We start from the raw sequence: 22642 nt of genomic DNA on the forward strand, positions 1-22642 counted from the left end.
CCTGGGCTAATTTTGATCTAATAATTAACACTAAGAAAACACAGGTGCTCCATAAGTTACCATCACACCATCCATATATGGAACCACCAATTACAAAAAATAGAGAAGTTTTGAATGCTATGGATAAGTTCACTTACTTTGGTAGTGAACTTTCCAGGGATGAACACATTGATAATGAGGTTGATGCACACATTGCCAGAGCTAGCTCAGTGTCTGGGAGGTTCCAAAGACAAGTTTGGGAGAGAAGAGGTATTAGACTGACTACCAAACTGAAGGTCTTCAGAGCCGTTGTATTGACCTCATTGTTGTATGCCTGTGAAACATGGACAGTTTACCAGCGCCATGCCAGGAAACTGAATTGCTTCCATTTGAACTATCTTAGGAAGATTCTGAGGATCACCTGGCAGGACGAGGTACCAGACAGTGAAGTCCTGGCTTGAGGTGAACCGCCAAGCATTCAAACTATGCTTAAGAGTGCGCAACTCTGATGGGCTGGCCATGGTGTTTGAATGCAAAATGTACACTTGCCAAAAAGACTATTTTGTGGAGAACTCACATGGGGCAGGAGATTACATGGTGGTCAGAAGAAATGATACAAGGACACTCTCAAGGTCTCTCTCAAGAACTTTGGATTTGACTGTGAAACATGGGAGACACTGGCACAGGATTGCTCAACATGACGTGCCCACATCAGAAAAGGTGCTATGCTCTATGAGCAAAGCAGAATTGAGACAGCACAAAATAAACACAGGATGCGTAAATTTGGGGTATCCATCCTCAAAATTCATACAGACTATCTGTGCCCAACCTGTGGTAGAGCATTCTGGGCTCATACTGGTCTGACCAGTGACAGTCGGACACACTGAAACTTCACTTTATCATGGTGATGTCATTTTGGACCTCTTCAAGAATGAAGGACAACAACAAAAATATTCATTCTACTTGCACAACTTCCCTCCCTTCCATTCTCATCCTCACACACCACTACCACCCTCATCTTGATCCTCATCTCATCTCACCTGACTTGTTGACTCCCAATTGGTCGCTCTGTCCCAATTCTCTCAAATTGTCCCGATGTGAACAGGATATTTCTATAACACAAGTCAGGTCACATCATGCACCTACTCAGTAAACTCTAGGAGCGCCCTCTTGCCTTGAGGATCAAATCCAAACATCTCCTCTTGGCACTGAAAGCCCTTCATAGCCCAGCTCTGGCTGACCTTTCTAGTTTCATTACATATTATTCCGCTTCACACACTCTCTGGTCTGACCAAAGTTGCCTCTTCACACATAACATCCATCTCCTTGACTCTGGAGACTCGAAGGCTCTCATGCCAGGAATGCACTCCCATTTCACCGAGTCCCTAACTTCTTTCTACATCCAGCTCCTCCACAGGGCCTTTCCCTCTCCCCCAGCGACTAGAGCTCTGCTACCTAATTCCTTTGCATTTACTTGATATATGGTCACATGTGCCTATTCTACCCCTCCCCACAAGCTCCAGAGCTGGGTCTGGAGTCAGAAAGATCTGAGTTCAAATTTAACCTCAGATAAATTTGACCCAATTTTCTGTGATCTTGGGCAAGTCACTTAACCTCTTTGCCTTAGTTTCCTTAACTGCACAATGGGGCTAATAACAGCACCCACCCCCACCCCCCAAGGTTACTGAGATCAAGTGAAATAATAGCACAGTTATTGGTACATAGTAGGTGCCATATAAATACTATCTATTCTTCTTCTGATCCTCATTATACCCAGTGAGGCAAGGGTTATTATCCCAATTATTCCCATTATTATGGTTACATAACCAACTAGGATTTGAACCTAGGGTACTCTTCCCTCTCAGCCTCTCACTACATTAAGCTACCTCCTTATTGACTCAAATTTTAACAGTCTAGCATTGTAATTCCAGAGTTAGTCTCTGTTCATTTTTTATTCTCTTCTGTTGCCAACGGGTAACAACTCAGATATGGATTTTTCTGTCTATTCCCTCTGGGTCAAAGAATCATCTATAAAAATTTAAAAACTCAAATGCACTAAACAATGGCTGGTCCTGAAGTGATCCTTCTGGGTAGTTAAGAATTTCCAGTTTGCAAATTCAGATTTTCCAGGGCAGGTAATAATTCTCTACTCTTTACCATTTTAAGCCCTGGAAGACAATGATTTAAATCTTCAAGTTAAGATTCACTCTCTACATTTGCCAACAAATGAGTAGTAATTTTGCCCTCCTCTACAAGGGATGAATGATGAGAGAACTGACTACAGAAACCAGAGGGGGTAAAAATACACACAGGTTAACCTACTGTCTTCAGAGAGAGCTGCTTTTCTGGAAAGAATGAATTTTTTTATACTCACTTAGGATTTGGTCCTAAACTCCACTCCAGAGCCTGAAACATACATTCTAGCCCCCACCTTAGAATCTATCAATACTGAGAGAAAGATGGTCGGCATCCAGCTTCTGATTAAAGGGAAAAACTTGAAGTGTCATGCTGGTCAAGTTCGTTAGATAGAGAAGTTGCCTCATTAAGTGTAATTGATTTTATTTTATTTTTATTATTATTTTTTAATGTTTAACAATCACTGCCATACAATTGAGATTTTATCCCCCCCACACCTTCCCCCCACTACTCCCCTCCCCCCCCACGACTGCATACAATTCTGTATAGATTCTACATATACTTTCCTATTGAGTATATTTTCACTATAGTCATGCTATGTAGTCAGACTAAAATAAATGAAAGAAATCGTATAACAAATCAAAACATGATACACAAACACATACACATACACAAACATGATCTGCTACATTTTGTGAGTGACTTCCATATTTCTCTCTCTGAGTGTGGAAGGCATTTTGCCTTGAGAACCACCTTTGGGATTTTTTTTTTTTATAGAAGTTTTTGCGTTATTACAAAATTCCAAGTCTACCAGAAAAAACTCTAACACACTGTGGTCGTTGCTGTGCACAAAGTTCTCCTGGTTCTGCTCCTTTCACTCAGAGTGTAATTGATTTTAAAGTGAGGGACATCATAGGAGGGAAGAGGTAGGCAGGGGGATAGCAGAGCTTCCACACAGCTGGATAATAACTTCAATTTTTCCAATATCCAGGCAGAGGAAGATAGGAGTAGTTATGTGGACAATTCTAAATGGCAGAAAATCCAAAGATGATTTATGTTTGTTTTCAAAATGATTAATTTTTTAAATGGCTTCCTTAGAATTGCAGTTTAATGTATATAATCTATTTTCTTCTCTTCTGTGTATGGAAATGATCATTTCATTTGATATATGTTATGTTCAGAATTTTTTTTTAAAAATTAATGGCCTCTATAATTGTTTTTCTTGTGCCATTTATTAATAAAGCTAGTTTAGTAACAGAATTGCTGAAAATTAAGGACTTCAAAGGTCACTTAATCTGACCCCTAATTTTACAAAGGAGTTTGCATTCTTTTAGTGTGTATGTGTCAAGTGTAAGTGCCAGGAAATGAACCTGAATCATCCTAAGGATGAGGAAGGACACAGACAGATTAGATTTTTAAATGTCCTTGTAAAGGGGGAGAGGCATGGTGAAGTGGGTCAAGGGAGCAAGCCTAGAAGCCAGGGAGGCCTGTTTGTCTAGGACCTTCCACCAGGGACATCCTGACTAGGTAATCCTCAGAAAGCCACTTAATTTCTCACTGTTCCAGGCAACTAAAATGATAAATTAGAGAGGGTGATTAGCATCAGTCGATGCAGCTCTCTCCTACAGGTCTTCTTTGAACAATGAAATAGGACCAATCCCTATCTCAAGCCCTTGAAAAGAGAAGCTAAAGTTGATTTGCTCAGTTCAGTTGACTCCAAATGCCACAGACTCTTACAGAGAAAAACAAAGCAAAACAAAAGGTCATGTCCTAGGCCCCATTACATAGGTCTCATCAATTATTCAAAAACAATTTTACTTTCTTTACTTTTTTAAGCTTTCATTTTCTTTTTCAGCTAACAAGCATTTATTTTTCTCTCCCTCTCACCTCCAATTTAAAAGAAAGACAAAATCTTTGCAATAAATTCCTACACTGATCATCTTCAAACATGTATGTCTCATTCTGTATCTCGAATCAACTATCTCTGTCAATCAGTGGTTAGGATAGTTTATCATGGGTTCTCTGGAGTCATGGTTGGTCACATATTAATCAGAGTTCTTAATTCTATCAAAGTTGTTTTTCTTTACAATGATGTTAACATCATATCCTGATTTTGCTCACTTCATTCTACATCAGTTCACATAAACTTTCCCAGGTTTCTCTGAACCTATTGATCTCTCACCATTTTTTATAGCACAATGGTATCCCATTGTATTCACGTATCATAATTTGTTGAGCCATTCCCTAAGTGATGGCATCCCTTTAGTTTTTCCATTCCATGCTAAAAAAAAAAAAGAGCTGCTTATACATATTTTCATTCATGTGGAGCTTTTTCTTCTTAAGATCTCTTTATTTTTTTAAATTTATGTATTTAACTTTTAACATTCATTTTCACAAAATTTTGGGTTCCAAATTTTCTCCCCATTTGTCCCCTACCCCTACCCTAAAACACTGAGCATTCTAATTACCCCTATCACCAATCTGTCCTCTCTTCTATCATCCCTCCCTTCCCTTGTCCCCATCTTCTCTTTTGTCCTGTAGGGCCAGATAACTTTCTATACCCCTTTACCTGTATTTCTTATTTCCTAGTAGCAAGAACAGTACTCAACAGTTGTTCCTAAAACCTTGAGTTCCAACTTCTCTTCATCCCTCCCTCCCCACCCATTCTCTTTGGGAAGGCAAGCAATTCAATATAGGCCATATCTGTGTAGTTTTGCAAATGACTTCCATAATAGTTGTGTTATGTAAGACTAACTATATTTCCCTCCATCCTATCCTGCCCCTCATTGCTTCTATTCTCTCTTTTGATCCTGTCCCTCCCCAAGAGTGTTGACTTCAAATTGCTCTCTCTTCCCACTGCTCTCCCTTCCATCATCCCCCCCCACCCTGCTTATCCCCTTCTCCCCCACTTTCCTGTATTGTAAGATAGGTTTTCATACCAAAATGAGTGTGCATTTTATTCCTTCCTTTAGTCAAATGTGATGAGAGTAAACTTCATGATTTTCTCTCACCTCCCCTCTTTTTCCCTCCACTAATAAGTCTTTTGCTTGCCTCTTTTATGAGAGATAATTTGCCCCATTCCATTTCTCCCTTTCTCCTCCCAATATATTTCTCTCTCACTGCTTAATTTCATTTTTTTTAAGATATGATCCCATCCTCTTCAATTCACTCTGTGCATTCTGTCTCTATGTGTGTGTGTGTGTGCGTGTGCATGTGTGTGTGTGTAATCCCACCCAGTACCCAGATACTGAAAAGTTTCAAGAGTTACAAATAGTGTCTTTCCATGTAGGAATGTAAACAGTTCAACTTTAGTAAGTCCCTTATGACTTCTCTTTGCTGTTCACCTTTTCATGCTTCTCTTCATTCTTGTGTTTGAAAGTCAAATTTTCTTTTCAGCTCTGGTCTTTTCATCAAGAATGCTTGAAAGTCCTCTGTTTCATTGAAAGACCAATTTTTCCCCTGAAGTATTATACTCAGTTTTGCTGGGTAGGTGATTCTTGGTTTTAGTCCTAGTTCCTTTGACTTCTGGAATATCCTATTCCATGCCCTTCGATCCCTTAATGTAGAAGCTGCTAGATCCTGTGCTATCCTGATTGTATTTCCACAATACTTGAATTGTTTCTTTCTAGCTGCTTGCAATATTTTCTCCTTGACCTGGGAACTCTGGAATTGGGCCACAATGTTCCTAGGAGTTTCTCTTTTTGGATCTCTTTCAGGCGGTGTTCTGTGGATTCCTTGAATATTTATTTTGCCCTCTGGTTCTAGAATATTAGGGCAGTTTTCCTTGATAATTTCATGAAAGATGATGTCTAGGCTCTTTTTTTGATCATGGCTTTCAGGTAGTCCCATAATTTTTAAATTGTCTCTCCTGGATCTATTTTCCAGGTCAGTTGTTTTTCCAGTGAGATATTTCACATTATCTTCCATTTTTTCATTCTTTTGGTTTTGTTTTGTGACTTCTTGGTTTCTCATAAAGTCATTAGCCTCCATCTCTTCCATTCTAATTTTGAAAGAACTATTTTCTTCAGTGACCTTTTGAACCTCCTTTTCCATTTGGCTAATAATGCTTTTGAAAGCATTCTTCTCCTCACTGGCTTTTTGAACCTCTTTTGCCAATTGAGTTAGCCTATTTTTCAAGGTGTTATTTTCTTCAGCATTTTTTTGGGTCTCCTTTAGCAAGGTACTGACCTGCTTTTCATGCTTTTCTTTCATGTCTCTCATTTCTCTTCCCAGTTTTTCCTCCATCTCTCTTACTTGATTTTCAAAATCCTTTTTGAGCTCTTCCATGACCTGAGCCCATTGAGTGGGCTGGGATACAGAAGCCTTGACTTCTGTGTCTTTCCCTGATGGTGAGCATTGTTCTTCCTCATCCGAAAGGAAGGGAGGAAATATCTGTTCACCAAGAAAGTAACCTTCTATAGTCTTATTTTTTTTTTCCCTTTTCTGGGCATTTTCTCAGCCAGTGACTTGACTTCTGAGTGTCCTCTCCACACCCACTTTGCCTCCAGATCCTCCCAGCCAGCGCTTTGGGTCTGAGATTCAAATGCTGCTTCCCAGCCTCAGGGCTTCAGCGGGGGTGGGGCTGCTATTCAGTGTGAGATTAAGTTCAGGTGCTCAGGTGGGAGCAGGGCCACCTCTCCAGGCTCAGTTCCCTTAGGGGGTTTATGCAGAGACCTTCAACAATGGATACAAGTTCCTGCCTGCTTTGGGAGCCCCTGTCCACTGCTGCCTCCGGAGGGGGCCTGAGTTATGGAGACACCCCACTCCCCTCTCGGCCAGCCAAAAAGACCCTCTCACTGACCTTTGGTGCCTGTGGGTGGAGGGACCTGCATAGCTGCTGGAGATTCTGTCCCTGAAGCCTGCTTGGATCTGCTCCTCTTGGTACTTCGTGGCCAAGGCAGCGCTGGGCTCTGCTCTGGGTCCAGTGCTCAACAGACCTTTGGTGTCAGTCCTTCAGGTCTCTCTGGAACAGAAATCTCCTCCACTCCATTGTTGTGAGGCTTCCGCTGCTCCAGAATTTGTTGGGAGTTCTTCTTTACAGGTATTTTATGGTGTGTGGGTTAGGAGCTAGCATATGTGTATCTTTCTACTCCCCCCCTTAAGATCTCTTTAGAATATAGGTCTAGTAGAAGAGGTGTTATTTCACATTATTTACCATAGGATACTCTTAGTATGAAGCAGGCAGTTAGATGGTTCAGTGGATAAAGCACTGAATCTGCAGTCAGAAAGACTTGAGTTCAAATCCAGGCTCAGACACTTACTAGCTATGTGATCTTGGGCAATTCGCTTAACCTCTGTCTGCCTTAATGCACCGGAGAAGCAAATGACAAACCATTCCAGCATCTTTGCCAAGAAAACCCTATGGATAGTATGGCCCATGGGATCACAAAGTGTTGGACACAAGTGAATGATTGAGCAACAACCACTCTTGGTATCAGAAGAAGGGAGTGATGGCTACTCATTAAACATAGCTGCTAAATATATCTTTCTAGCATGGCCATTTCCATTTCCAAATACAGAGAGACAATCTGGGTGGGGAGTTCCCCAGGCAAATGGCTCTAGCCCTTGTGTTTTTGGAAAGCTAAGCCACCAGGACAAGAAACCTCTATCCCCTGACACTTTTTTTTTGGAGGTGGGAGAAGGTAGAGAACTCTGGTTCCTGAACTCATGTTGAGTAAATGAAGTCCAGACTTTAGAAAAGACCTGCTATTTGTTAACAATTAAGTGAAGAGATTTAGAGATCAAGGAAAAACCCTTCCTAATAGAGATTTTTTTTTTCACCCTGAATACTGACCATGCACCCTTTTATGACATCAATAAAATCTCCCTCCCTTTTTTTTTTCCTTTGCCAATACTTCATTTAATATTTTTGTATCAGTGGTAATTAGTGATATTGGTCTATAGTTATTTTTCCTTGCTTTATCCCTCCCATGCTTCTCTTTTTGTTAATTTAAATTTTTTTTCAATGAACAAAAATTTATTTTCCGGGTAAAAAAACAAAGAAAAAAACAACCCAGGTAACAAACAAGCAATAGTACCTCTTTGCTGAAATGGCTACAAGCAGTAAAGCTTAAAATACTTCCCTTTAAAGAAGAAAGCTCTACAGGTTTATCTCTTTCTACAAATAATCATAAGATAATGGATTTAGATCTGGAGAACTTTACAGGACATTTATTCCAAAGAGGCTGCATCTACCAAAAGAATCAGTGCGAAAACATTCTACTCAGACTCCAAAATCAGCCTGCTTTCATCTTATATATATATATGTGTATATGTGTTGTTTTTTCATATAAAAGTAAAAAATGTTCCTCCAATGAAACTTTCTAGGATCAATGAGTTTTTCTAAAACAAGAAACTCTGTCTAACAACAACAAACAAACCAAGTAAAGGCTTAAAAAAGTTGCTTGCTTAAGTTGGAAAGAATGTGATGTAGAAAGAGCTTTGGGGTAGGAGAAGAGATCTGGGTTCTAGTCTTGGTTATGCTCTGCTACTGATTGTGTGACCTTTCTCTCATACATAAAGGTGTGTGACCCTTTCAGCATGTTGGGGAACTCTCTAAAAGAAGTAAATTGCTGAGAAAGTGCCAGCTTGCATTGTTAGAAAGAGTTTCCTCATTTAGCAGTTCTCTATATCAATAAAATCACAAGTCCATCCCTTTCACTTCAGTCCATTCTAGGGTGCTGTGTGGGGGCATTTAGGATACAAAGATTAAAAAAAAAGGAAAAAAAGCATTATTTTCAAAGAGCTTACATCCTATTGAGTTTAGACAAAATGTAAACCAATAAATATGTTATACATGGTAATGCCTTTTATCTGTCTAGGCCTCAGTTTCTTCCTCTGTAGAACATGGAAGGTGAACTTTGTGATTCCTGATTAGGACCCTTACATCTCGAAATTTCTAGAATTCAAGTGTGTGAAACATTAAACATATTTCTTCAGATTTTGAAACACCCCTGTGTTTCAGTGTGATTCTGAACCTATTAACCTCAGATCACTATAGTGTAGTATGCCCAGGCTCCCCATTCCTTTCCTTTCCACACACCTGACACTGAAGAGGAGAAGGGAGACAAGGCTGGTCACAAGCTCGAGGCTACCCACTTGCCACTGAGCCTTAGGAACAGGGAGTGCTCCCCACCAACTCTCCTAATTAGTGGCAGTGGTCAGATGGCTACCAGTCCCCAGGGGAAGGGTAAACAGGGGAGGGAAAGCCTTAATCCTCCTCCTAGCTGAACCCACTTCCACAGTTCAGTTTCTGCACTGTTCTGCTGTGCTTCCTATTCCTATCTGTTTCTTTACCCACAAAACAAAGATAATAATATGGTACTGAGTTACGCACTCAGTGGACACTTAACAAGTATTCATTGAAAACATTACCACACCTTAAATAGATAAATATTAAATCATTCACAGGAAGTACTTTGAACTCCTCAAAAGCAAGATGCTGTCCAGTCACAAGGTGGTATTATTAGCAGCAAGATCAGAGAAGGAGAAGGCACTTCCTAACAGCTCTAACATCCCATGGTTTTTGTCATTCTATGTATCTACTGCAGTCCAGAACCTGACTACTACCCCCCTAGTGGTTGCCCAGACTTTGCTGGAAGGCCTCCAGTGATGAAGAACTTACTACCTCATTGGGCAGCTCATTCCTTTACTGAATGGTTGCTGGAAAGCGTCTCCTTGCACTGAGCTGAAATTCACGTCCCTGTAACTTCCAGTCATTGGGCCCAAGTTTTGCCCTTTGAAGACACCAAAAAAATAAGTCTTTTCCCTTGTCTACATGGAAGACCTTCAGATATTTAAAGACAGTGGAAAGATATGTTCCCTAAAAGTTTTCTCTTTTCATATGATCATGGGATTTCAAGCTGGAGCAGAGTTTAGACATCAGTTAATTGTCCTTTCACAGAAGAAGAAACTGAGGTCCAGAGGTTGGGTAACTGGTCCAAAGTCACAGAACTAGTAACTGGCAGATGCTCACTGACCTGTACGTTCACCAAGTGCTGTCAACTTTCCTTAAATGTCTTGTTTTTGATAATGTTAAGTAATTTTAACCAATGATAGTTACAAAAATTTAACAATGATGGATACAAAAATTCCAGTAAGAGCTCAAAGCCCAGGCATCAAAACATTAGTTCAAAAACCTAACAAGACTGAAAATCATCAACAAACATCCACATATATTGACATCTGAATAAACCATCTCAGCCCAAGTACACTGTGAGCAAAGTCCTCCGAAACCCAAGACAAGTAGGAATTGTTGGAATCCTTTGGAGATTTATTTGCTAATTTTTAACTAATTACTTGCAAACTCTCCACCTCAAAGAACTAAAAAAAGAGTTTCTTAGCCTAAAAAACATCACTACGCCCTGGCTGTATCAGTTTACTTTTTAAGTAAAACAATCTTAGTAGGCAGACTTCTTCTATCCCTAAAAATGACTACATGAGAGGCCCTTACCTTGTTTCCAAAGGCACAGGTTGCTCTGTTTCCAACCTTTTTGTTTTTCATTAACATTCCCCATTCTACATCAACCAGATCCCAGTTCCTTCCTGAGACCAGTCTTTATTACACTGCTGAGAAAGGACAAAGTCACCGTTCATCCTTCTATTCGCATCCTGAAGCACCTTGTTTCAGAGTCCACGAAAACAACTTTGTTCTTCATGTCCTGATTGCAAGGAAAACTTCAGCAATTAGACCGAAGCCTTAGACATCTGAATCTTCTTCAAGCCCACAGAGAAAAATTAGACACAAGTTTGTGCTATCAGTCCTACCGGTGTGTCTCAGTAATCAGTCTATATTAAGAAAATCTTTGCTGCCAGTTCCTTTGGGGGTTCATTACTCATCGGATCAGCAGTGGCCTCACAGAATGAACTGTATTTCAAAGCACACTTTCAAGACTGTCGTTGCCTCTGAGGGAAAGGGGATAAAATCAGGTGACCAAAATACTGAGATATAAATGGCATCATTTTTTTGGGGTGTGCCAAGAGAAATAAGAATCATATAAAGCCCTGATGAAAACACAGCTCTGGAGCCTGGAAAAACCATGTCCTGCTTTTATACATCCTGAACCAAGGAATACACAGTCAATGGTGAGTTATGTGTTACATCAACATAAACAAGCTGCTTTAATTACAGCTATGCTCCTAAGGAAAAAAAAACAGCCCCAAGGAATCTGTAAAACCTGGGACTACACCTTTTTGCTAAACCTCCCACTATAAGTTTCCAGAGGAAAAAAATATCACCAAGGACAAACATGGACTAATTAAAGCAAGACCTCAAACCACACAGCCTTCCACTCATACAGACGGTTTCCCTGGAGAAAGTTTGGCGCCACCTGAGTTCTGTACAGGTCTGCTGGGGGGAAAAAAGGGAGGGGATTTGTGTAATTTTGGTTTTAGGAAAAAATGGCAGGAAAGCTGGGAAGATTCGTAGTGAATTTTAGATGGATGAGTTTACTTGTCCATTCAGTAGGACTGAAGATATTGAAAATGAGAAAGTAGAGGAGCAGCAATGTAATGAGAAAATTGTAGAGGGCATGGGGAAGAGAGATCTCAAAGGACTATAATTTGGCTTTAAAACTGAGTTTGACATCTCCTGAGAAGGCATCTCCTGAAGTATCTTCACTTCAGCATGTAGGCTGTCATAGACAATCAAAGCTTTCTGGTGGGAAAGCTTGCAGTGACCATTTCTGGAGCTCAAATCAACTCTTGTTTTAGAGATCATCTAGTCCAATTCCCTCAGGTCAAGAAGCTAACGCCCAGAGGGAAGTGACTTTCCTGGGGCTTCAACGACCCAAAGCTCTCAGCACATTTTTCAAAGTAGACTGCAAGAAGGCCCCAGTGTACCATGGGGGAAAGGAGACAATAACAGCATTTTTGATGTAGAAATGCCTGCTTCAGACTGTTTTTGTAGGAGTACATAGTCTCAAAAGGAGTCTAATTCTTTAGGAAGGAATATATAACTAGGATAGGCAGAGTAGTAAAGCAAATCTGAGAATGCACCTTTCTCCTTTCTTTGCAGAGGTAGGGGACTATGGAGATGGAACACAACATACACTGTTAGACTTGACCAATGTTTTGCCTCGTTGCTTTTTTCTTTTTATTCTGTTGTATGGATGGTTCTCTTGGTGGAAAAAGAGGACTATTTTGAGAAATTAAGATATTGGAGAACATAAGAATAAAGGGAACTTTCCATAAAATAATAAGCAGTATCTACCTAAAACCTTCAGCAAGCATTATATGCAATGGAGATAAGCTAGATGCATTTCCAGTAAGATCAGGGGTGAAATAAGGATGTCCATTATCACCACTATTATTCAATATGGTACTAGAAATGTTAGCTGTAGCAATTAGACAAGATAAAGAAATTGAAGAAATAAGAATAGGCAAAGAAGAAATTAAGTTAGCACTCTTTGCAGATGATATGATGATATACTTAGAGAATCCCAGAGATTCAAGTAAAAAACTACTTGAAATAATAAACATCTTTGGCAAAGTTGCAGGTTACAAAATAAACCTACACAAATCTTCTGCATTCCTATATATTAGTAACAAAGTCCAATAGCAAGAGATAGAAAGAGAAATCCCATTTAAAGCTAGGGTAGATGCTATAAAATATTTGGGAGTTTACCAGCCAGAACAAACCCAGGGAGTATATGAACACAAATTTTTGCACAAATAAAGTCAGATCTAAGTAAGTGGAAAAATATCAGTTGCTCATGGGTAGGCTGAGCCAATATAATAAAAATGACAATTCTACCTAAATTAATTTACTTATTTAGTGCCATACCAATTAAACTATCAGATAATTATTTTCTAGAGCTGGATAAAATAATATCAAAATTCATCTGGAAGAACAAAAGGTCCAGAATATCAAAGGGACTAATGAAAAGAAATACTAGGGAAGGTGGCCTAGCACTACCAGATCTCAAATTGTATTATAAAGCAGCAACTATCAAAACCACTTGGTACTGGTTAAGAAACAGAAGGGTAGACAAGTGGAATAGGCTAGGTACTCAAGACACAGTAGTTGAGGAATATAGCAACCTCCTGTTTGATAAACCCAAGGACCCCAGCTTCTGGGATAAGAACTCACTGTTCAACAAAAATTGCTGGGAAAACTGGGTAACAGTGTGGCAGAAACTAGGCACAGACCCATGCCTGACATTGTTCACAAGAATAAAGTCCAAAGCGGTATATGATCTAGGTATAAAGAGTGATACCATGGACAAACTGGAGGAGCAAGGAATGGTGTATTTATCAGATTTATGGAGAAGGGAAGAATTTTTGACTAAAGAAGAGATAGAAAGCATTACAAAGTGCAAGATGGATAATTTTGATTACATTAAACTGATAAGTTTTTGCACAACCAAACCCAATGCAACCAAAATTCAGAGGGACGTAGTATATTGGGAAAGAATATTTTTACAGAGAAACTAAGATAATATAAAACAAGAGAAGTTATATTTACATCTATCTACCTAATTTTTAGAGGGTTAAGGTAGTAAGAACACTCATCTTAGAGTCAGAAGATGTGACTTGAGTTCCAGTTCTGACATTTACTGGACAAGTGACTTAACCTCTTCCAATCATCTCAAGCTGGTGACAAAAGGAATTATGATTTTGGAGATAAAATCAAAATATGATCCAAGGGGAGAAAAAGTCAAGTTAAATTACCATTTTATTTCCAGGCTGTTCAACTGACCCTGGTATAACCACCAAACACCAATTCAGAGTCGAGACGATGAAGAAGGGGTCAGGCGTTTTTTTCTTTTTTGGCAAGAAAACAAACAGCTTTCATTCATAGATCTCAAAAGCATTTTACAAAATGAGATCCAGATTTTTCAAATTGGAAAAGTGGTACAATGAAAGTTTGGTTCCTCAGAACAAAAAACCAATCAACAAGGATTTATCAAATGATAGAGAGAAAACTAATTACTGCTCTGGACTTCCATTTCCTTGTCCTTCCCATCCCAGGACTGTAGAGACCTCAGAGATTGAGAATGAATGTCATGATCTCATCAGCACAGCTCTTTCTCATCCTGTGTGATTCTCGGCCATGAGCTTCCATGAGTTCCACAGAAAATCTACCCCACATGTTGGAGGTCATCTTCAGGGTTTTTGTTTGCTTACTCTGTCGATGGGTACCAGTGCATCTCACTTCTAATATGTGACCAGACCACCACCTTTCACAATCACAATTTCTTGGGTGATGTCTTTTACACCACTGGTTGGGCCCAAGACATTATAGGCAATAAACAACAGCCTAGTGATACCCACACCATGAGGCTCTCCACTGCCAAAAAAAACCCACACTAAAGAGGTCTACTGAAAAACTACATATTGTGTAAACTATCCACCCTTTAAATTAAAGTCTTCCCATCTTCAATAGCATCAGAAGAACCACCATGTTCCCTTCTGGCAGGATAAAGGAACAAAGCTGATAAACTTGAGAATGGCTAGTTTATTGGTTTTTACTGAATTCTATAATAATTTTATTGACATAACTTTTTCCTGGGACAAGTATCTGATTATATTTTTTCCATTTTAGATTAAGTCATGCTACTTAATGAACATCATAATTCAGAAATGAACTATTAGTGAACATATAGCATATTGTCACAGATTCCTTTATTGTAACTGAAGTTCCTAACTTAGTAGCCGGACTCATCCATACATATGAATAGCAGCTGTGGTCCTGTTCCATGCTATCACACTCTTCTTGCTCAAATCCTACCCCCCCCCCCCCCCCCCAGGTAACAGAAGAGATTAAGGCACAGGGGTGTTAAGGTATCCAAAGGGGTTGGACCTCAGGATTTCAGCTATACTCTAGGTTAAGACAGCTTTTGTGGGCTTGTCTAAGAACCCCATCACATTTATAAAACTGTACAGAATGCATTTCTAAGTAGGAAATTATTGTATTCTGAGATAAGACACCAATAGGTTTAGAGCCAAAAGGGACCTATGAAGGCTATCCATTCCAACTTGATTTATAGAAGAAATCTGCCAGAGTGATCTGTGATTCAGTTATCTTCCTCAGCAGAACATAAGCTCCTTGGGGTTAGGGACCATTTCATCTTTGTTTTGTACACCTAGCACCTTGCACATTAATGTCTATTGAATTAAATTAACCAGTGCTACTGAAAACTGTAACTACACTTTTTTTTTCCCCTGCCAGTTCAGTTAATGGACACTGTGAGATCATGATGGATCCTTATCATCATATTCAATTCAATTCAACCCAACAAGCATTTATTATCTTTGCCTGAGGCACCACTGAAAAAACTAGAAGTGTATAGCCTGGAGAAGACCTAAGAGGGGGAAAAATAACTGTATTCAACCATTAGGGAGAGTACCCCGTGAAACTGGGATTAGACTTATTTCATACAGCTGGGGGGCCCAGAAGGAGGATCAATGAGTAAGAGTTGCAGGGAAGTAGATTTTGGCTCAATATCTGGAAAACCTTCTTAAGAACTATACAGTATCAAAGTGAGCTGTCTCAGTAGGTACAGAGTTCCCTAATACCACAGGTTTCCAAGCAGAGCTGTATGACTACTTCTCAGGAATGAAATGAAGGCAATTCCTACTTTATGTAGGGGCTGAATTAGATGACCTGAGGTTCCTGCCAACCCCAACACTTTCTAATTCTTTGATTTAAATCACAATCTTAAAGAGGCCATCCCCAAAGCTGTAGATATGAGTGACCCCAAACCAGAAGGACCTACCTATCTCTATTCTCCAAGTAAAGCCCTTCACAACCTGGCCTGTTCCTATCTTTCCAACCTTTTTTCAGTTTATTCTCTTCCAGTGACATTAGTCTACCTGCTGTACCTTGCACAGGCCACTCCATTTCCAGACTCTGCCTTTGGACTAGCTGCCCACCATGTCTGGAATGTTCTCTATCCTTGCTTCTAACCTCTGGCTTCCCTGGTTTCCCTCAAGAGTCAGCTGAAATCTCACCTTTTGCAGGAAGCAGTTCCCAGCTCAGGAACCTGGATCCCCCCTGCTACCTCCCATCCCCGTCCCGTAACTGCTTATTAAATCTTTATTGACTGATTCATGTTGTTCAGATACCACGGAAACTGTAAGAGGCAAGGTGAATAAAAATGGCTTCTGCTCTCAGAAGTAGTAGGTACAATATACTGCCAACAGTGATAACTCTTTTCCATCTCTTGCCCCTGAGCCATGAATGGGCAGCAGATGTGATCATGTGGTCAGCTGCAACTGTACCATTACTAACACATTCACCAGGAATATCTGTCTTAACAGCACTGCAAAGCTTGAAGGAAGCTTTAAGATTGGGTCAAACATGGAGAAAATGAGAGAGATGGGGAGAAAGATCACATAGCAGAGCCAGGATTGGAACCTACTTCTTTTGAGGCCCAGTTCCCTTTCCTTTACACCACACTAACCCTTCCTCCCCACCCCAACCTGAAAGAAACAAACTAGAATAATTTGGGAATGATTACTTGCTGTGTTAGTCTACACTTTGTAGGAAGACTAGAAGCAGCACTCTATTAAATGATCAATCAGCCCAGTGAAAATAGATTTCAATAGGACTGGACTTTTATTGAAGAAGGCACTTTCTAAAAGTTTTCCCAAGAAAGGAAAGTAATCAATGACCTTATAAAAAATATCTCAAATCAATAACAATAAAAGATATGCAAATTCAAACAACTCTGAGTTTCCCCCTCACACTTATCAGATTGGAAAAGATGACAGATATGGTAAATGGCAATTGTTATACCAGCTATAGGAAAACAGGCTCACTGCTGGTAGAGCAACGAATTGGTTCAACTTTGTGGAAAGCAATTTGGTACAAGATCCAAAATGTCATCAAACTGTGTGTACTCTTTGACACAGCAGTACCCATTACTCATATACCCAGATATCCCAAAGAGATCAAAGAAAGATGGAAAAGGACTCACATACACAAAAATATTTACAGCAGTACTTTTTGTTATAGTAAAATAATGGAAATAAAGTGGATGTTCATCAACTGGAGAATGCTAGGATATACAGTAATGGAATATGATTGTTCTGTAAGAAGTGACAAAAGAGATGGATTCAGACAAACCTAGGAAGACTTGCATGGCTTGGTAAGAGCTAAATGAGCAGATACAGGAGAACAATTCATACAGTGGCTATAAAGAGAAACAAGTAGGAAAGATTTAAATTAAGAACTGTAATCAATGCAATGATTAATCACAAATCTAGAAGACTGACGGGTATATTGCCCACCTCCTGAGAGAGAAATGATGGAAGAGGGGAACAGAATGAGACATGTGAAACATAAATGGCCTATGGGTGGATTTGCTCTGCTTGGCCACACTCATCTGTTACTATGGAGGGCTTTTTTTTTCCTTTTGAGAAGGGCAAAAGGAAGATTTACAAGAGGATTAGTAATAGATGATATCACAAAAAGAGGAAATGAGGGCAGGGACTAAGTGTTTATTATGCACTGATTATATGCCAGGTATTCTGCTAAGTATTTTAACAAATATTATCTGAGTTGATCATTTGAAAAGAAAGAAAAGAGCGTCATTAAATCATTTTTAAAAATACACAGAACAAAGAAGGAAGTTCTGAAGGGGACACCGACAAGAAAGACAGCAACGGAAATACCGTGTTAAATTTCACATGTACTTTTTTTTTAAACCAAACTGTATACAAGTTTCAAAGTGTCATATGTCATCTTTTTCTATGATGAAATATTTATGTTTGATGACAGAACAAGAAAATGATAAATGCTGGAGAGGATGTGGGAGAATTGGAACACTAATTCATTGTTGGTGGAGCTGCGAGCGCATCCAACCATTCTGGAGAGCAATTTGGAACTATGCCCAAAGGGCTACAAAAATGTGCATACCCTTTGACCCAGCAATATCGCTACTAGGACTATATCCCCAAGAGATCATAAAAATGGGAAAGGGTCCCACATGTACAAAAATATTTATAGCAGCACTCTATGTAGTTGCCAAAAACTGGAAGTCAAGGGGATGTCCATCAATTGGGGAATGGCTGAATAAATTATGGTATATGAATGTAATGGAGTACTATTGTGCCATAAGAAATGATGAACAAGAAGACTTCAGAGAGGCCTGGAAGGACTTATATGACCTGATGCTGAGTGAAAGGAGCAGAACCAGGAGAACTTTGTGCACAGCAACGACCACAGTGTGTGAGAGTTTTTTCTGGTAGACCTAGATTTTTGTAATAACACAAGAACTTCTTACAAAAAAAAATAAATAAATAAATCCCAATGGTGGTTCTCAAGGCAAAATGCCTTCCACACTCAGAGAGAGAAATATGGAAGTCACTCACATAATGTAACAGATCATGTTTGTGTATGTGTATGTGTTTGTGTATCATGTTCTGATTTGTTATACGATTTCTTTCATTTATCTTAGTCTGACTACATAGCATGACTATAGTGAAAATATACTCAATAGGAAAGTATATGTAGAATCTATACAGAATTGTATGCAGTCGTGGGGAGGGAGGGGGGGAGTTGGGGGTAGGTGGGGGGGATAAAATCACAATTGTATGGCAGTGATTGTTAAACATTAAAAAATTAAAAAAAAAAATTAAAAAAAAATATTTATGTTTGTTCATGTTTGTCAAGTTCATAATAAAAAAATTTAAATAATGTTTTTAAAGGGCTTTCTCAGGGTAGCGAAAAGAGCACTGGAGACCTGGGTTCAGATTAGCTTATATCACTGGGCAAGTCACTCCAGCTCTGCCAAAACAGAAGTTTTCTCATCTATAACAATGGTCCTTGAAAGACTATTATCCTCATGGGGTTGTAGTATGGAAAGGATTTTGTAAACCTTAAGCTCATATGTAAATGAATCACTTAATTTTTTAATAAATTGGAATGACTATTATCAATCAGCCAAGATATTTTTAGGCAAGCATCTCACTAAGTACATGGCTCTATTCCTGCGATGGCAAAGGTGCAGAGCACAGGCTGTGAGAGTTGGAAGAACCTTAGATACTATTTAAATCAAATTTCTCATCTTATACAGTGTAAACCCCACACTCTTAAAGGGAGCTGAAAGGGAGCTTTATCTTGCAGGCAAAACTATCTGGCAATCATTTTCACAGGAAAAAATCATTCATTCTATCGGTCAATCAACAAGCATTTATTGAGTGCTTACCATGTGCTAGGCACTGTGCACATTTGTAGTGTGGATACAAAAAAAGGCAAAAAACATCCCATGCCCTCAAGAAGCTTCCATTCTAGTAAGAGAAATGACATGTAAATAATTAATGACACATAAGATATGCATAGGAAATACAAATAGGCTGTAGTTATAAAGCACTTTCACACAGATTATCTCATTTGATCAACTATGTCATTTCAGCTGTCAATTCAGGTCAACAAAGTTAAGATTTACTATTCTCAAGTAAGGAATCAATGAAGGCACTGGCAGAGGTGACCCGGAGAAGCTTGGGCAGATAACCACTGGCTACCTTCAACCCTTTGAGGGACTGTGGGCATTAGCCAGGGACCTGTACCACTCTGTGTAGTGCCAGAGGGCAGGGCTAAAACCCTGTGAGGTAGATACCACAAATAATATCATTTTATTTTACAGATAGAGAGACAAGTTTAGAAAGAAAGTGAGTTACAGAGTTATAAATTTAGACCTAGAAAGGTCTAATGACTAAGAGGTCAACTGAGTCCAACTCCTTCATTTCACAGATAAGGCTCAGAGAGGTTAAGATCCTTCTCCATGGCTACACTGCCTCTTCAGTGTCTGAGGTAGGATCTGAACCCAGACCTTTCTTCTTCTAAATCCAGCGCTCAATCAGCCATGCCACTATGCCTCAACCACATTCATACAACTAAGTGTAACTCCAACTCTACTGTCTCTAATACTACCCCATGATGCTAAGCTCTTAGGAGAAGAGTCATTCCCATCCCATCCCTCTGAATCCCAATAGGGATCAGAATGTCCTGACATGTTCCTAGCCACTGAAACATCCAAAGTACAAGGTCATGTATGTAACCTTTCAGTTGCCTGTAGTGTGGTGTGTGGAATGTGCCTGTTGGGAGGAAGATGTGATGAAGGCCGTTTCCCGTCCAGAGGAAAATTCCAACAATGCCAGGAAGCAGCCAGGCACTGTGGGAATGTTCAAAGAGGGAATTATAGCTGGGTATAGAAAATCAACAAACAGAGACCAACCAACTTGAAATCCCAGGCTTCAGTAGTGAATTGAAGCCCCCAGCCCAGGAAGAGCATGCTCAGAACCATCTACCAGAAGGAAATCTGCCACTGTACACTGGATATACTAAGTTCCCTTTTGAAGGTACTTCCTCTTCAGAGACTCCCAAGCATGCTATCTCTCTCCAAAGGAAATAATACACCGAAAAGGGAATTTTAGGATGGAGCACCTTGCCAGTTATCTGAATATGTCAGAGGAAACAAAGAAACTGGCTCAACATTAGTAGCTAATGTCTGTTGCCTAGACTTTAAATATTAGTCAGAGCATAGTTTGATATGCTTTGATATGGAGGGTAATTACTCCCTCCAGTCAAGACTACAAGTCCTCCATGACTTTAAACGCAACAACCTCCTGAGACTAACCTGGTGTGAACCACTTCAAACTCGGCTAGGCCTCTCTCTGGATGACACATATCCATCCAGTGTGCAACCAAACCCTTCCTCAAAGACCTCTCAGAGATTTCACTACCTTCATATGCTGTCTTTGAGAACATAAGATCACTTCAACACCAAGATGAATGAGGTACTTTGTATGCTGTATGATGACATAATACAAAATTACTGTTTAAATTTTTTAAAAATTTGTACCATGCAGGAAAAATGGTTTTTTGTGTTTAACAAAATTCGTGAACTCTATTTATGGATTCAAAGAAATTAAAAATTCCTATGAGTTGCAGTGAAGAAATTAATTATCTGACCCTCAAATACTTTTCTAACCTTATCACAGAATTATGGGAATTAGAATGGAAGGGACTTTCAATTCAAGGCCATGTAGTTCAACTCCAGCAGGAAATACAGGTACATAGGTAGCAGAATTAGGAATCAATTTCAAGTTTTCTGACTAAGAGTTTATGATCTGGTGAACAGGCCATGTTTACCCTGCCTTACTTTGCCAAGCAAGGGCTCTTTCCACTGTATGATACCCTCCCATTATTAATTTTTCTATCTCAACAATCCTAAACTGGGTTTCACATGATAGGAATAGGGATTTTCTATGAAAATGTTGATGCTAGTGCTATTTCCTCTTCTTGGATATTAAATTATGCGTATATCAAAAATATTTATCATTTGGCATTTTTGCAGGGCATGAAAAAAAAGGTTTAGAGGTAAAGTGGCAGAATATATAAAGGTGCAGGCATTGGAATCAAGAAGACCTAGAATCAGATCCTGACACATGCTAAGTATTCAGCCATGTGCCCACAGCCAAACTTAACCTCTTCCCCTCAGTGTTCCAGGTCAATGAAGACACGGAGTTCTAAACTACTGCAGGTCTGTATCAATAGAAATTCCATTCTCTGAATTTATAACAGCAATCAAGTCTCAGGTCTGCACATGCCCAGAATGAAAGGAAAAGAAAATAGCCTTAAATTTCCTTTCTTATGCTCCAAATTTCCCAACTCAACTTTCATTTTAAGGATATTCCATACCCTCCAATATCCCTCTATGGTACATTCTGGAATACTCAATTCCTCAGCCCAGTTCTATCTGCAGAAGGATTTATTTCTGGTAGCTAGTATGTGAGAGACCACACTGAAATCTGTCCCTGTACCACCCTTGCTGGGCCTGGATTCAGGAAGACCTGAGTTTAAATCCAGCCTCAAACACCCACTAGCAGGTGACTCCAGGCAAATCACTTAAACTCATTTGCCTCAGTATCCTCTTCTGTAAAAGGGGGAGGATAACAGCATCTACCTCCCAGGGCTGTTACAAGGATCAAGTTCAGCACAGGGCCTGGCATGTAGGTGGCACTACATTAACCTTAGCTGTTAATATTGTCGGTATTAGTCCTAAAAGTGATAGCACTCAGGAAACCGAAACACAGAGACCTACACAGCAGACACCTCATCTTATCTCACCTGGTGATCCAGTCTTCAGTGTTTGCAAACTGCAGGGGGTCAATGCTCACACCTGACCACAGGTTCTACAACCAACACACTCACACACTAGGCCTTGTGTGACTTCAAGTGCCCTCATTGAGCTATTCTAGTTTATAAAAAGAAATCTAACCCCGGTAGAGAGTTCACTGCAAAGTCAACACTCCTAAATTCTGAAGAAGTTGTTTGCTTGTTTTTGTTTGGGGAAAAAAAACACACCAGGAATGTGCCAGTAAGTAAATATAGCACAGGGACATCAAAAAGGGGATAGAGAAGACTCCCATCTGGACTTGATAGAAAAGTACTGTGATGTTAAAAAAAAATTTTCTTATGTCTAAATTTAAATACTGATTTCTTTCTGTCCCCTATTTCACAACCCTTAGTATATTCAGGAAATAATCTGAATGTAGAAAACATTCCTTTTTTTTTAAC

At 39.5% G+C, this 22642-nt stretch overlaps 1 protein-coding gene across 4 annotated transcripts in view; it reads right to left on the reverse strand.

Moving 5' to 3' along the window:
* Positions 1-22642, reverse strand: part of RAPGEF1 (Rap guanine nucleotide exchange factor 1) — a 190326-nt gene that overhangs the window by 151584 nt on the left and 16100 nt on the right. For 3 of the 4 annotated variants that reach the window (XM_072632771.1, XM_072632770.1, XM_072632773.1), the window contains exon 1: positions 10568-10726. The exons of the other annotated variant lie outside the window; for it this stretch is intronic. In XM_072632771.1, coding sequence (XP_072488872.1) covers positions 10568-10631 — 64 coding nt within the window. In that variant the 5' untranslated portion in view covers positions 10632-10726. Of the gene's footprint in view, positions 1-10567; positions 10727-22642 lie in introns of those variants that run through there. 4 annotated transcript variants of the gene reach the window in all.

This window comes from Notamacropus eugenii, chromosome 1 (assembly GCF_028372415.1).
Source record: "Notamacropus eugenii isolate mMacEug1 chromosome 1, mMacEug1.pri_v2, whole genome shotgun sequence".
NCBI classification, from domain to species: Eukaryota; Metazoa; Chordata; class Mammalia; order Diprotodontia; family Macropodidae; genus Notamacropus; species Notamacropus eugenii.